This window comes from Dermochelys coriacea, chromosome 1, assembly GCF_009764565.3.
Source record: "Dermochelys coriacea isolate rDerCor1 chromosome 1, rDerCor1.pri.v4, whole genome shotgun sequence".
NCBI lineage: Eukaryota > Metazoa > Chordata > Testudines > Dermochelyidae > Dermochelys > Dermochelys coriacea.
Window position 1 is genome coordinate 119311063 of NC_050068.2, and position 16876 is coordinate 119327938.

The 16876-nt window shown below is 40.8% G+C and overlaps 1 protein-coding gene across 11 annotated transcripts in view; it reads left to right on the forward strand.

Annotated features, from left to right (window-relative positions):
- The window catches only part of TSGA10 (testis specific 10), an 80237-nt gene that overhangs the window by 6919 nt on the left and 56442 nt on the right, over positions 1–16876 (forward strand). For 4 of the 11 annotated variants that reach the window (XM_043518304.1, XM_038381868.2, XM_043518070.1 and 1 more), the window contains 5 exons: positions 4956–5021; positions 8776–8982; positions 9555–9710; positions 10503–10676; positions 10826–10903. In XM_043518304.1, the coding sequence (XP_043374239.1) occupies positions 8899–8982; positions 9555–9710; positions 10503–10676; positions 10826–10903 (492 nt within the window). In that variant the 5' untranslated portion in view covers positions 4956–5021; positions 8776–8898. Of the gene's footprint in view, positions 1–3046; positions 3263–4955; positions 5022–8775; positions 8983–9554; positions 9711–10502; positions 10677–10825; positions 10904–16876 lie in introns of all 11 variants that reach the window. The other 7 variants (XM_043518213.1, XM_038381875.2, XM_043518126.1 and 4 more) reach the window with 4 other exon arrangements.

The following is a 16876-nucleotide window of genomic DNA, read 5'->3' on the forward strand; positions in this document are numbered from 1 at the left end:
TGGTATTTTGAGAGCACAAAGGCTAAGCGTTCTCTTGCTGAGTTTAGGTCAATAACAATCACTGAGGGTATCTAGGCTGACCAGATAACAAGTGTCAAAAATCGGGACAGGAGGTGGGGGGAGAATAGGTGCCTGTGTGAGAGAAAGACCCAAAAATTGTCCTTATGAAATCAGGATATCTGGTCACCCTAGAGGTACTAGAAGAGTTAGTACCCCACAACCTGTTTTTGGAACCTATGTCCTACCTGGCTGAGGAAGGCTAAAAGAGAAAACTTGATCCATTGCTGGTGGATATTCTCAAATGAGAGAGTGTAGAATGCCAGTGTCTCTTAAGAAAGCTGTTGCTTGTCTTTTTCTCAAGAAACCAGCATTTGATGTAGTAATCTGGCTCCTGTTTAGTATCTAATCTTCTGGTTAAAATTAGATAGAATGTTATAGTGAGACAACCTTCAGAATACCTAGAGGCCTCGAGTCTTCTTGACCCTTGTCAATTTAGATATGTACCTTGGTGCAAGACAGAAGCTGCTGTGGTAGTAGTGGTGGTGGTGGTAGATTTCGTGCTGATGGATAATCTGAAATCTTCATACTGATACTGTTAGGTCTATTGGCTGTTTTCTTATACTGTTGATCACGGAGTAGTAGTCACTTATCTGTAGACTAACGGAAGTGGACAAGCAGTTCCTCAGATGATACTATCTTTTCCTTATTGAGTGTTCTCTGATGGTTGTGAAGGGCAATAGCCCTTCAACCCTTAGAATGAGATCATTTGGAGTTTCACAATTGGTTCCATCTTGTGTTCCTTTTTCTTTAATGTATATTTGAGCTGGGAGGAGGTACGGGCAGCAGTAGTGATATGTTGATAATATCCAGTGTCATATCCTTGTTTCACTTGATCCAGCAGCTGGTGCTGTTGAACAAATTGGAGCATGGGAGGAAAGTTTGCTGGCTGAAGTGATGCTGGTCGGTTGGGAGAAGAAATCAGAAGATATTGTGTATATTATGTCTGTCCCTCATATTTAGCATGTGTGCCTGCCATTTGTTTCTAGAGTTCATAATCTACAGGTGCTTTTGGACTCCTGGCTGCTGCTGAATGATCCTATAGTAACATTGCCCAGGAATGTTTTTCTCCATCCTTCTGTGACTAGGAGACAGCTACCGTTTTTGTGTCTTTGTCATCTCAAGATTGTTATAGTAACATGCTCTACATGAGGTTATACCTCAGTCAACCTGGAAAATGAAGCTGGTGCAGAATGCAGAATTTTGGTAGGAGCATGTAACATTTGTGCTCCATGATCTGTGCTATCTGCCTTTTGATTTTTGAGTAGAATTTAAGGTGTTACTTTTTATCTGAAAAACCCTAAATGGTTTTGATCCTGTGTACTTGAAAAACTGCCTCTTTCACCTTCTCACAGTTGCTCAGATTAGAATCCCGTTAATATAAAGGAGAGGGAGATGCCAGCAGGGTGTTCTCTGTTGGGGCCTCAGCTTTGGAGAACACTTCTTTCCTTTGTTGCCCAAAACAGCCTGAATATGGTGACCTTTTGAGCATGTTTCAAGGCCTGTCTATTTAGCCTGGGTTTTGGGGATAGAGGAGATGATATAGGTTTTGTGTGGGGTAAGGGAAATTTTTTTACTGTGGTTATTTCGAGTATGAAGATGGCAAGCAGCTGTTGGCTTCACCTTTGTTATTTTTGTAATTTTAAATGTTGGTCATGTTAAAACTTGAATGACATTTAAAAAAATAATGTATTCCCTCAACCAAGTGTGCAGATATCCTCCTTGTTGACATTACTTTGGTTTTGTCTGGTTTAAAACTCAATCACTTTACCTTTATCCATTCTCCAAGTTCATAACTGCATTGGGTTATTCATTCCACTCCACCAACTGAAGCAGTTGTGGGGGAAATATGAAGCTGATTCTCATCAGTTGTTGCAACTCATATTTCCATATTAACTCTGTTACTATATTATATGAGTTGAACAACAGGGGTGACAAAATTAGCCCTGGTAAAAGTCCCAGTTTTGACAGAAGGAACAAACTTCTGTCCCAAACGACTCTTTGGGACCTCCCTGATAAGAATGATTCAAGGGCAGGTCTGTTGACTGCTATTCATGACTGCAGATATACCAATAAAATGTTGTGGTAATTGGTGTTGTTTGCAGCTGACAGATCCAATAATATCAGCATGGACACTTAAACCTTATCAATTACCATGAAATCATTCACCAGTGCAACCAGTGCAGTTTTTATATCATACCAGGTCTAAAGCCTGATTGACTGAGATCTCTGAAATCTGAGGACTCAAGATTGCCTGGGTGTCTGCCACAACTTTCTCAGGGATCTTCCCCAAAAGTGAGCGGGTCAGGGCAGGTTGATAGGTGACAAGATCATTGACATGTTATTGTTCCTTAAGCAGTTTCCTTAAGAACATCAGATACCCTGTCCTCTTCCCCTTGAGGGGGATATTAACAATCTTCACCAATAATGAACCTAGTACATCCCTGCTGGCTTTTTCCACACATGAAGTACATAGACCCCACATGTAGGTGGTGGAAAAGATACTTGCAAAGTCTTGGTGGGCAAGACTAATTGATATTCAGGCAGAGCTTGAGAGCCATTTCTTCTCCCAGCACTATCAGAGAAATGCTACTGTAGCAACTCAGTTTGTGAGGGTGGGCAAGGGAACACTGGGGGGTTACATATCACACTGGGAGACCAATAAATGGTGTACACGTCACATGGAGAGGACAGCCAAAGAAGCTGTGAAGCTGCTGATCAAAGGAAAACAATTAGTATGAATAAGAGAAATTGCTTAATTTTAGGGTGGAAATTAGGAGCCTGTTTCTTCACTGCCTTTCACCTTGGATAGTCATTTACATCTCTACAAAATGCTACTAGTGTAAATTAATGAAAATTTTGGGCTTGTCACTGTCTTTCTTTGCATTCAGTTTAGTGTAAATAAATATTTCTGCTGTGAAATGCCTCCAGTTTATATCTTTTAAGATTAAGAAAAGTAAAATGTCTTTGTTCTTCCTGGTCCTAGTAGATTGGCGATCTGAAGACGAAAAACCATGATTTAGAGCAGCATGTTATGGAACTGCTTGATAATAAGCAGGTGGTGGAGAGTCAGGTGGACAGTTTGACCAATAAGAATGAGTATCTGTGTAAAGAACTTGCTGTAGTTGACAAATTAGCTGAACAGCTGGAAAAAGAAAAAGAATTAGTCTTGGATACTGCTGATCAGGAGCTTGAGAAAGCAAAGGTATTAAATGCTAAACAGAATTCGTATATTATAGGGGGAGCCAGTAAGTTTTATAAAATTTAATCTTTTGGGATGAAACTTTATAGCCATGGTCTCTGTCTGAAGATAAATTATTTTTGTTTATTTTTAAATTTAAAATCGTACTCATTTTAAAACTTAAAAATGAATAAAGGAAAGGGAGTAATGAAGATTGGAACACTCCAACCTGATTCTTGAAAAGGACTCCTAGTGTAATGGGTTAAACTGAATGTCTGAGGACAAGGAGTTGCGTTTAATTTTGGGAAGAGAGGTCAAGAGGAGGCTGCCACACATTTCATGATTTGTGGGAGTACCACTATATCTGTTAAGACTGTATAGCCAATATAATACATTTGGGAAGTGCTGCTATAGAGCCTGAAATATGAAAAACTGGCTTCTCTGAGCTCAAAATAAAAAACTTAATTAGTTCCAGAGCAATACAAGAACCCTTCCCTGACCCTAAATAAATTATTCAAGTATATGACTGAACCTTTTGAGATCTTGTATCTTGAATTTATTGAGCAGATGAGAAAAGAGTACCATTTCAGTTCACTATATATATGAAAGTGAGAGAGATAACACTAGTGTTCTAGAGCTTGTTGAATTTATTAAAAAGAGGACCAGATCCTCAGATGATGTAAATCATCTTAGATCAACTGAAATAAGTGGAGCTATGACAACTTACACAAGCTGAAGATCTATCCTAGGGTGAATCTTTAGACAATGAGTTTTTGTAGTAAATTAGATGAAGTAGTCCCAAATATTTAACTACATTTTGGGCCCATCTGGCGGGAGAAGAAGAATATCTCACATGAGAGAAGACATCCAGAGCCTCAGATTTTGTAATTTATTTTAGAACCAGAAAATCCATGAAGGCCCCAGTTGTGCATCGTAACCATGTGAGCAGGCCCTTGTGCTTGTAAGAAGTCCTGTTGGGTTCAGTGCTGTGCACTGAAGAGTCTGCCTGTGTGGAACTGATTGTAAGATTAGGGCAGTAATGACTGGAATATTGCCATTTAAAATGGCTGGAATGAACATTTTATGGTGGGTACTGGGAAGAAGAAAGTAGAATACATCCTTGCTATTTTTTTTTAATATGGCCACTCCTGTGCCAAAATGGTTGAGGAATGAAAGTTGTAATAGTTGTAGTTGAAAAGTGTTTTTGAGTATTCCAGTGAAAATGGCTTTTGATTTCACAGTGTGATGAAAAATCACACTTTGTGCACGGATAGTACATTTCGTGTGATTGTATTAGCACTGTTCAGAGGGAAGGTAGGCTGAGCTATGCATGTGTGGTTAATGTAACTACATCCTTATCTTAGTCCTTCGGAATACTCAAACTGGTCCGATTTTCCAAAAGTTTATTGAAAATGCAGATCTGGTAAAAGGGGATCCTGCACTTTCTTTTTGCTCACCCAGACAGACACTGCTCCTTCTTTGTCCTGATCCTGTACAGTTTATGCAAGCAAAATACTAATTGACTGCACATTTGTGTTCTAGTTAATTCTTTAAAGGTTCATTTTCTTAAATAGTGTGTCTCCAGTCCAACCAACTTGGAAGAGAGTTCCCATTAGATGCTTCAAAGGAATAAGAAAACGGGGCAAAACATGCTGTATTTTTCAGTTTACTACCTGTAAATAAATAAATTTGTAATTTTTATTACTTTTTATTCTAGACTCAAATTAGATACCAGCAAAACAATATTAGAAAGTTGGAGCACACAATCAAAATACTTAGATCTGTAAGTTAAATATGTATTCTTAGTATTTTTGCAGCTATGCATTTATGTAGGTTATTACTTTCAAAGAGCAATTAATACTAGTATACGTACATTTAATTGTCTCCGTTTTTTTACTGGTTCAATAAAATAGAAAGATTATGGAGAATATTTCCGTTTTGGTCTATATTGGTAATTCTCATTCTTTAAATAGACTGTAATATATCCTTTATCTTTCAACTCACTTTGAATTTTTTTTGTTTTTTGGGAGTCTCATTAAATTTCCTACAAAATCCAAAATGATTGACTGCTCTGTATACTCCTAAAACAGAATTCTGCATCTATGTGAAATACACACAGCCAGTATTTTATCCTTTAAATATTTATTTTAATATTCTGTCTTCCCCAAATGTTAACCATAACACTGAACAATGACATTTGGAAATATACACAAACTTGTATAAAAGGCTAATAAACAATTTATCAGCAAGAAAAACTTCTGGGTAACAAAATCGATGTATATTATTTGCTTCCAGATTAAATTGGTATAATAGACTCCTTCATTTAACTGGGAAGTATTTTTTCGAATGTATCGAGATCACATAGACCTCTTATCATACTACAGTATTAACTTTTTCACAAATTTCCATGTTTACAGTATAAGGCTTTTAGTAATTACACTTGCTTCTGAGACCCCAGTCCTTTAATGAGCTCCCTGTGGAAAGACCCCTCTGCAGATCTCACTGCCAGATTAGGGCCTTAGTGGCTCTGATCCTCTGAGTAGGAATTGTGGGAGTTAAGAGCCCTGGAGAATTGGGCTCCATGAAACATTTTCCAGTGATCTTGTCATTAAACATTGCCAAGCAAAATAGCCTTTTTTTGTTGTTATAGTTATACCAAATTGAGACACGTATTTATTGCACATGTATCTACCTGTGTGATAAAATTAACTCGTATTGAAATGGGATTTTTCTCAGCCAAAACACAGAAATGATGTACAGATCTTATTTCATGAGCGTTCAACAATTTTTAAAGGTGATTTGTAAAACTAAACATTTGGTTTATCATCCAACAGCAATGAGTGAATATTTAAAAAAACCCTTTCAGGCCGGCTTCCTGCTTTGTTTCTTTTCCATTAGAAAATCAGGTTTTGTCTATCCTGCTTTTTCTGAAAGATTCTGTGGATGACTGGCGAACTTGATGTAATATAAACCTATTAGGACTCTAATCAGGTCAAACGTGAGTGAAAGAGAAAAACTGAATAAGAATCACTAACTTCTATTTAAATTAAATTCATTAGAAATACTTGAGAGAAAAGATATCGTTGTTAAAGACTCAGCACCTCTGCCTGCTCAAATAAAGGCTTGACACTCCCCCAATCCACATCTGAGATCTCCGAAGTGTTCCCCCTCAATACTAGGGAAGATGTGGAAGATGTTACTTGACATTCCTGGCATTTTTAAAGTAAAAAAAAAAAAGGCAGAAAAATATGGGTAGATCTTCTTTACACATCAAAAAAAAAACAAAAAACCCACACCGTGTTTTTCTTTGCAGATGACCTTTAATTAACATAGTTACCTACACTCCAGTTTACTACCATCCTCAAAATTCACCATCCATTACCCACACCAGACATGATAGTCTCATGTTTTTCCTAGTAGTAGTAGTAGTAGTAATTAGGGTGGTTGATTAATCGTAGTTAATGTGCGTGATTAATTAAAAAAATTAATTGTGATTAATCGCAGTCTTAATTGCACTGTTAAAGAGTACCAAGTGACATTTATTAAATATTTTTGGATATTTTCTACATTTTAAAATATATTTTTCTATTACAACATAGAATACACAGTGAACACTGATCACTTTATATTATATTTTTAATTACAAATATTTGCTCTGTAAAAACGAGAAACAAAATAAATAGTATTTTTCACTTCACTTAGTACAAATACTGTAGTGCAATTTCTTTGTCCTGAAAGTGCAACTTACAAATGTCAATTTTGTTTTTGTTACATAACTACACTCAAAAGCAAAACAATGCAAAACTTTAGAGCCTACAAGTCTGCTCAGTCCTACTTATTGTTCAGCCAATCACTAAGGCAAACAAGTTTGTTTACATTTATGGGAGATCATGATGCCCACTCTTTATTTACAATATCACCAGAAAGTGAGAACAGGCATTTACATGGGACTTTTGTAGCTGGCATTGATTGCAAGGTATTTACATGCCAGATATGCTAAACATTTGTATGCCCCTTCTTATTTTGGCTACCGTTCCAGAGGACATGCTTCCAAGCTGATGACACTTGTTTAAAAAAATGTGTTAATTAAATTTGTGACTGAACTCCTTGGAGGAGAACTGTGTCTCCGGTTCTGTTTTACTCACATTCTGCCATATATTTCATGTTGTAGTAGTATCGGATGATGACTCGGCACATGTTCGTTTTAAGAACACTTTCGCTACATATTTGATGAAACGCAAAGAAGGTACCAATGTGAGATTTCTAACCAACCCAAGGTTTAAAAGTGCCTTCCAAAATTTGAGAGGGATGAAGTGTGGAGCATGCTTTCCGAAATCTTAAAAGATCAACACTCCGATGCAGAAACTACAGAACCCAAACTACCAAAAAAGAAAATTAACCTTCTTCTGGTGGCATCTGACTCAGAGGATCAAAATGAACGTGCATCAGTCTGCACTGCTTTGGATTGTTATCGAGCAGAACCTGTCATCAGCATGGATGCATGTCCTTTGGAATGATGATTGAAGCATGAAGGAACATATGAATCTTTAGCGCATCTGGCATGTAAATATCTTGCAATGCCGGCTACAACAGTGCCATGTGAATACCTGTTCTCACTTTCAGGTGACATTGTGAACAAGAAGCGGGCAGCATTATCTCCTGCAAATGTAAACAAACTTGTTTGTCTGAGCGATTGGCTGAACAATATATAGGACTGAGTGGACTTGTAGGCTCTAAAGTTTTACATTGTTTTATTTGTAAATGCAATTATTTTTTGTATGTAATTCTACATTTGTAATTTCAACTTTAATGATAGAGATTGCACTACAGTACTTGTATTAGGTGAATTGAAAAATACTATTTTGTTTTTTACAGTGCAGATATTTGTAATCAGAAATGAATATAAAAGCACTGTACACTTTGTATTCTGTGTTGCAAATGAAATCAATATATTTGAAAATGTAGAAAACACCCAAAATATTTGAATGGTGGTATTGTTTAATAGTGATTAAATTTTTAATCACATGATTAATTGCAATTAATTTTTTTAATAACTCAACAGCCCTAGTTATAATATAATTAGACACGGCTATATAAGTCAGTAGTTTAATGGTGCTTCCTGTTAACTTGGTGGTAATGTATCAAGGATTAATCATCACTTCCCCATTTTGTCTTGGAGTTTATTTAGCTCAGGATTACCTTTTAAGCAGGAAGCCTTCTCAAGTTGCCATCTAAGTACACAATCTTTGTTATATTTAAGATGCTAAAAGTTTCAAGAAGAACTCTTGTAAAAAGAAAAGTAGTTAAGAGAAAAGATGCAAGAAACTAAATAACTGAACAGCCTTTAGATCAACTGTAGAATTACATACTCGTATTTGGTAAAGTGTTTCAAAATGTGAAAGTGCAAATATTCACAAGCAGTGACTTCACTTTAATATTTTGAAGAGTGTTTATCCACATTGTGTTGAAATATAAGTGCATTACATTTTAAAATGTTATATTTCAATGAACACATTTTTCATTTTGGCACTTAAAAGGTTATTTTAGAAACAGAATCTGAAAAAACACTAGGGAAGTTTCCTTCAAGACTTGATATCTTTATCAAGACATTGGAGGAGGACAGAGATTATTATAAAAGTGAAACTGAGAATTTGAGGAAGATGTTTCGAAACACATCCACATCTTCAAGTCCTAAGCACAGCCCCACTCGTAGCAGCATTTCAAAACATTCTTCACCTATCCAGGTAAGCTTGGAATATATTATAGTATAGCAGTCATGCATTTATTTTATACTGAAATCCCTAACACAGGACTTGGCTCCAAATCCATGTTCAGTAATAAGATAATCTATTCATTATGAAAATGGATGGCAAGCTTAGGCAATTCATAAGTAGCTAAGCACTGCTTTAAGGGTTCTAGATTTACACCTCCTTAAACATGCTTTAAGGCTTACTGTGATTACATTTAAATACTTCTGAAGGTGTTTAATAAAAATAGTTAGGCAATTAGTAACTCAAAACAAGGTGAATCAAACCCTTTAGTTCCATGATATAAAGTGAGTAGAGAATACTGAGTCAGATTGATAAGAGACTGAGTTTTTGCATATGAAAGAGATTTCCAATCTCCATTTAATATTTTTATTTAGTATATAATATTGATAAAAATGCATATGCATCTAGTTTTGACTGTTCAATCTGTTCAGTGCTGGGCTTTCTTCTTTGTGTATGTGTATATAGTAGTAGTTTCAAAACCTAAAGTACTAGGAAATGTGTACAAATTTGTTTCTCATCATTAAACTTTTTTGACATTCTTTAAGGGAATGAGTTCAGATCCAGAAGTTATGAAAATATTCAGAGAACGTGAAGAACTGAAGTCAATGCTGGAAAAATATGAGCGCCACATGGCAGAAATTCAGGGTAACGTCAAGGTTCTAACAGCTGAGAGAGACAAAATCATCATTCTTTATGATCTGGTAATTGTATTCATGGGAGAGTGAAAGACTGTGGGGAAAAATATTTGCAAGACTTTAAAGGAAAAAATATTTTAGTCTTGTTCTTGCATTAGAAATTCAGGTCTCATCTACCTTGGAAGATTCTATGGTTGAAGTTTATCCCTTTATCGGGATGGCACTTAGGCAGGTGTTTAAGTCCCCTTGACTTCAATTTAAACTCATTCATAAATGCTGTCCTGAATAGGGCTGCTTACCTGAATCGAAGAATACATACACGAGTCATTGCATTCAGACTTTGACCTCATTACCCACAGTGTTGCTGAGGTGCACTTATATCACTAGTCACGTGTCTTGTGATTAAAGTTGGTCAATTTTTTTTGAAAATGTTGACTTTTTGAAAAATCCAAAATTGAAATATTTCTGCCAATAATGTAAATAGTTTGATTTGGACATGCCACTGCAGCATTTTATGGGAGTTGTAGTTTGGTGCCTCATGCTTCTATTCTCTTCTATAGGCCAAGTTTCCTGGTCAGACTACATCTCCCATGATGCACCATAGTCTTTCTTGATGAGAGCAGGTGATGCATCATTGGAATGTTCAGGTGCTTAGTTTTTCAATGAAAAAAATCTCAATTTTCTGCAGAAAGCAGACTTTGTTTTTGCAAAAAAAAAAAAAAATAAAATAAAAAAAAAATTCAGTGAAAAATCCAATTTTCTGTTAGTTTTGATGGGAATTTTTTTACCAGCCTTATTTGTAAAATATGTAGTCCATAATGCATTAAAGTATCTGTTTCACATGTTTAACAATAACAGGCACAGGAAGAAATATCCCGACTTCGCCGAGATGTAATCAAATCCCCCAAGACTCCTAAAACGACTGTGACAGCCCAGGCTATCTTAAGGCGTGTGGAGACAGAAAGGGATACGGCTCTTTCTGACTTCCGAAGGATGACCACAGAACGAGATAGCCTCAGGGAGAGGTTAAAGGTTTGATTTTTATCCCAGCTTGTTATAGCATTAGTGTATAGTTAAGTTTGCAACGTGGTATCCATTCTAATAAATATGCGGTTAAACTAAATGTATGCAATGAACTCTAACAGTAACGTTTTGTATGCATTTTTTGTTGTTTGAAACAGATTGCCCAGGAGACTGCATTTAATGAGAAGGCTCACCTGGAACAGAGAATTGAAGAGCTGGAATCAACAGTTCAAGATGTAAGGAAAATGTCTTGTTTACATATAGGATTGTTATTAATGTCATAAAGGTGACATTTGTTGTTAAAGATCTGCGGGTATAGTTTTAGGGCCTGCTTTTCTAAAGGCACATGTGAGTAACTGTACATGTCTGAATAATCCCATTTAAGTCAATTTGATTGTTCAGATGAGTAAAGTGTTTGCTGGATTGAGCCCTTAATTTATAAAAGAAAAACATTAATAAAGGAAATGTACATATTAAATGTATTGTTTCAGAAATTATAGTGTTTGAAGTAAAAACTGGAGTGCATCCACATTGAGAGCAATACAAGCTTCCATTACATTCTTCAAAGTGAGATTCTAATATACCAATTAACTGAACATTTATTTACAAGCAGGGCTTAAATTCATCCAGAGCCCACTGGAGCAGAGCTCTGGTAAATATTTTCAAACCCGCAAAAGCCTTGTGGCTCGGGGCTTCAGACCCGTGGAAGCCCTGTTGGTGGGGGAGGGTGCTCCGAAAATAATTGTTGAGAATTTTAAGCCCTGATTTACAAGTTTAAATAGTTGTTCTGTACTCTGCATTCTCTTGGGAATTCCCTTGGTTAATGGACACCCTTTTCTTTCTGCAACTCACCTGATAAATATGGAGATTGGTACTTCAGTATTCGGGTCTTGTCATTTTAATGTTGGGAAGGTTGCTGAATGTACAGGAGTCCTATTGATTTTGCTCTCAAATGGTTTAACCATTGATCAGAGTAACTTAGTGAATCAGTAAACTAGGAGAGAGAAGAAAGTGGAGAATTTTTATAGGTGTTTTTTTTTCTTAGTGTTAAATCTTTAAATAGTTTAGAGCAGGTGATTTCTTTGAATATTAAGCTGAAACATTTACTAATCAAGCTGTCATATTTTTGAAGTGATCTGATTTTAATGTTGGTTTGCAGGGAATCCAAACTGAGATTCTGGAATTACTCTGTTTCTGGACTACAGAACTGAGGGAACTCCAGAGATAAGACTTAAATTGGAGCGTTATGTTCTACAGTAACCTATCTGGGTCTCTCTGCTCAGGAGAGAGCTATGTCTTGCATTTTTGATGCAGTGATTTTATTGCACTGTGATTCTTTCACTCACTCCATCATCATCATCATCATCGATTACAATACCTTTTGCTATATCATCCAACTTTGTGATTTTTGACTCTTTTAGACACCATATGACTTTTATAGTTTGGCATAAGCACCAAACCAAGACTCAGCTCTAGTAGTAGGTTGCCCCGCTAGTGGAAAAGATATGACCCAGTAACTCACACTTTGTTTCTATGATCGGTCTCAGGCAAATAGTATAGTTTTGCCAGCGCTCCTCTGTTTCAGGTACGTAGATATACTACAAGAAAGATGAAACTTGCACTCCAATTTCTTTCCATTGATCAGTGGACTTTGAATCAGGCCCTGAACACAGAAGATGGTATGGAGATCTGCCTTTCAAATAAATGATTTACAGTACAAATCAGGGTAGAATTTGAACTAGCAGAAGAAATATTCTATATAAAATATATTCTTCAAGTGATTGCTAATGTCAATTCCAATTAGATGTGCGCACGCCACGTGCACGACAGCCTGAAGACTTTTCCCCTAGCGGTATCAGTAGGGTCGGGCTGGGCACCCCCTGGGATCTCGCCTTCTTGGTGCTCAGTATAGGGCCCTGTCAACCTGCCACCCCCTCAGTTCCTTCTTACCGCCAGTGATGGCTAGCTGGAACATCCCATAGCTCTTGCCTTGGCAAGCATGTTTTCCTGGCAGTGTCCTTTGTCTCCATTGTACACAGCTGTAGCTAGTGGTAGTTTCTTAAGTTTCCTTTGTGATCCCCTGGTACTGGGGCATGCCTCGGTCCCCAGGCTTGAAGGTGTGTATAGACTGTGGCAGGTCTTCCCAGAGGTGTTCCGCATGCTTCATGCTTGAAGTGTCTTGGTGAGGGTCATCTCAGTGAGCACTGCAAAATTTGCAGAGGGTTCCATCTTAGGACCCTAAAAGACCAGGATCAGCGCTTTCATATTTTACTCACAGAGGCAGCTCTTCGACCCCAGTCAGACCCCAGCACACTGGAGCCAGTCCCAAGCACCTCCTCTTTGGTGTGCAGTGCGCCGGCACCCGCGAGCCGGTGCCGAGGCAGCACTCTTCCAGAGACCCTCAGCACTGCCATAGCTCAATGCACAAAGCCATGCCACAGACCTCCGTGAGGCACCGGTCACAATCTCCAGTATCTCAGAAGAAGAGGAAACCTGACAGAGGTCTTTCCCCAACCAGGCCTAAGGACCCAGCAGCTGGAAGGCCCCCATGTGGTGCCTAACCGCCACAGGTTTTGTCAACTCCTGTCCCAGTGGGGGTTCAGTTGTGTCCAGAACCCCATCACTCACCGACCCGCCACAATGAAGACCTGCAGCTCCCCTCCACACCGGAGGTATTTGAAGCTGTCTCGGGTCTCTTGGCGATTATGGTGCCAACCTCCCCTCCAAGGTGGGAGAGGTCGCTGGCAATGGTTTGGGCCTTGGTGCAATCAGTGGCCAAGCTGGGGATTATGGGTCAATGTGCACCATCCCCTGCGCACCGCCATCTGGCACCTGCCGCTTGTGTGGAGGAGCCGCACTGGTCTCCCAGCCCTCGGTATCGATCCCAGTGCCAAGGGGCTTCGCACCTCTGTGGTTGTCCCAGTTGGAGACTTCGGAGTCGGAAGCAGAGTTATCGCGCTCCAGTAGGAGCAGGAGGTCCCGCTCCCGCAGAAACCATCAGCCTTACCTGGCACCATGGCCAAGTCAGTGGCAAGCCCTACCTCAGTGGCCCATCACCAGAACCAGGGGTAGATCCAGGTCGGTGTTGGTAGTCTCAGCATCCTTTGGGCTGCCGCAGACGCCTTCAGGACCAGGGACGTCAACGGTAACGCAGCCGATCACAGTACTAGCATTGATGGTTCCGGTACTGATACCATCTGAGGTGCCGGTACCGAGACGCTTGGCTCCAGGAACCTTTCTGTCGGCTTCAGCACCAGAGATCCTCGCCCTTTGGGACCCCAAAGGGGCCAAGGGCAGAGAGCAGGCTCTGGTTCTGGTCAGTCTCTTGTCCTCTTCCTCCCTGGACGAGGCAGTGGTTGGCACATCGACTGCCCCAGCCTTGGAAAACAGCAAGGTTCTACAACAGCTGCTGAGACAGGTGGCCCAGAACTTTAACATCAAGACAGAGGAAGTGGTGGAGGATGCCAACCCTATGGTTGATATCCTTTCCCCTCCTGGGTTATTTCGTATTGCGCTACCGCTGATAAAGACTATCAGTGAAGTCACTAAGACCCTGTGGCAGACTACAGCCTATTTGCCTCCTACAGCTAAGAGATATGAGCGGAGGTATTTTGTCCCCTCCAAGGGGTTTTAACATCTTTAAACACACCCCCTGACAGATTCCCTGGCAGTGGATGTGGCCAACCAGTGCGAGCACCAGGGCTACCTTGGGCCCTCTTTAAAAAATTGAGAGGCCAAAAAATTGGACCTTTTCTGGAGGAAGGTGTACTCAAGGGAGTGGGGGAGGTGGGGCATTGCAGCTCCGCATTGCGAACCAGCAAGCCATGGTCAGCAGGTATAATTTGAATACCTGAGGGGTGATGGCAATGTTTGCAGAGTTCCTGCTCCTGCACTCATGCGCAGAATTCTCTGCACTAGTGGAGGAGCGCAAGCTGATTTCCCACACTTCCCTACAAGCAGCCTTACACGCAGCATATGCAGCTTCCCGCACCATGGCGACTGGGGTGGCCATGAGGAGGAGTTCCTGGCTGCAGGTCTGGCCTCCCTTATGAAGTTTATCAGACAATCCAGGACCTCCTGTTTGAGGGTCTGGCCCTGTTGTCAGAGAAGACTGACTCTCGGCTACACAGCCTGAAAGACTCCAGGGCCACCTAAAGTCCCTTGGGCTCCACACTTCCGCCATGCAGTGGAAACATTTTTAGACCGCAGCCTCCGCCAAAGTTTTACCAGCTGCAGAATAGGCAGGAGAGCTTGTGGTGGAGGAATGGGAACTCCAGGAAGAGATCACACCCCTCATCTGGTCAGGGTTCTGGCCAGCTGAAACCTTCATAAGGCCAGAAGAAGGCCTTTTGAAGGTGCGAATGAGAAAAGCGCACGCGTACAGACTGGATCCATCCTGCCTTACCGTTTTGTCCCAACTATCCCCTTTCTACCCTGCGTGGGCCTGTATAACATCGGACCATTGGGTGCTCTGCACAATAGAGAGGGGATACTCCCTCCAATTCTCTGCCCTCCCACCGTTCCGCCCCCCCAACTCGTCCCTCTTCAGGGACCCTTCTCACGAGCAACTCCTCTTACAGGACATGCAATCGCTCCTATTGCTGGGGACAGTGGATGAGGTTCCTCAGGAGCTGAAGGGCAAGGGCTTCTATTCCCATTATTTCCTAATACCAAAGCCGAAGGTGGCCTCGGGCCCATCCTAGACCTGTGGAATCTCAACAGATTCACGAAGAAACTGAAGTTGCGCATGTCTCTTTAGACTCCATTACCCCTTCCTTGACTCGAGGGAATTGGTATGCCACCGTCAATTTAAAGGATGCATACTTTCACATAGCAATCACACCGTCCCACAGAAGGTACCTCAGGTTTGTGATCAACCATACCCATTACCAGTTCAGTCTTTTTTTGGCCTGTCAGTGACAGCTCAAGTGTTTTACCAAATGCATGTCAGTTATGGCCGCATTCCTGTGCAAATGGCAGGTACAGGTGTTTCTGTACCTTGACGACTTGCTGAACAAGGGCCGCTCCAGGCTTCAAGTGGAGGCACAAGTTGACTTCAAAAAACGACATTCGACGAACTGGGCCTTCTTTTGAACTTGGGGAAATCAACAGTTTCCTACCACCACAGTAAGGAATTGCCTGAAATTCCTGGAAGATATGGCCAATTGTACATACGTAGTGCAACATGCCAGGCTCAGATTCCGGCTGCTCCAATCATGGATAGCCTCGTTGTATCGGCCGGTGAGGGACAAGTTGGACAGGGTTGTCACTCTACCTCACCCAGTCCTGGACTTTCTCCTGTGGTGGCTCGACCCACAGGTAGTGTGTGCGGGAATCCCCTTCACCGAGCCTCAGCCATCCCTCTTACTAGTGACGGGTGCATCGGTCTTGGGATGGGGTGCACATCTGGGAGACCTCAAGACTCAGGATCTCTGGTCCCAAGTGTAACTTGCTCTCCACATTAATGTCAGAGAACTGAGAGTTGTCCGCCTAGCATGCCAGACCTTCCATGCTCATTTGGAAGGGAAATGTGTATCGGTAATGATGGACAACAGCACAGTGATGTTTTATATAAATAAACAAGGGGGTGCACGCTCCTTTGCCCTTTGCCAAGAAGCCCTCAAGCTGTGGGACTTCTGTGTAGCACATTCTATACACCTGGAAGCATTGTACGTTCCTGGGGTACAGAATGAGTTGGCAGACTATCTCAGCAGGTCATTCCACGGCCACGAGTGGTCCCTGCACCTGGATGTCGTGAACTTTATCTTATAACCGTGGGGGTTTCCCCAGATAGACCTGTTCATGATGCCACAGGAAGTGCCAGCAGTTTTTTGCTTCTTCCTGAATCACGGCCCGGGCTCCATCACGGATGCATTCCACCTTCCTTGGGGGGACCACATCCTCTACGCGTTTCCTCCCTTCCCGCTCATTCATAAGGTGCTCCTCAAAGTTCAGAGGGATGAGGCCTATGTTGATAGCCCCATTCTGGCCCCATCCACACTGGTACACATCTCTCCTAGAAATGTCCGTGGAAGCCCTAATCACATAGCCCCTCTTCCCAGACTTGATAACTCAAAATCATGACCATCTCCAGCATCCGAACCTCAAGTCATTGCACCTCATGGTGTGGTAGCTCCATGGCTGAACCCGATGGAGCTCTCCTTTTCGGACCCGGTCACAGAAGTCCTCCTTGGCAATAGGAAACCCTC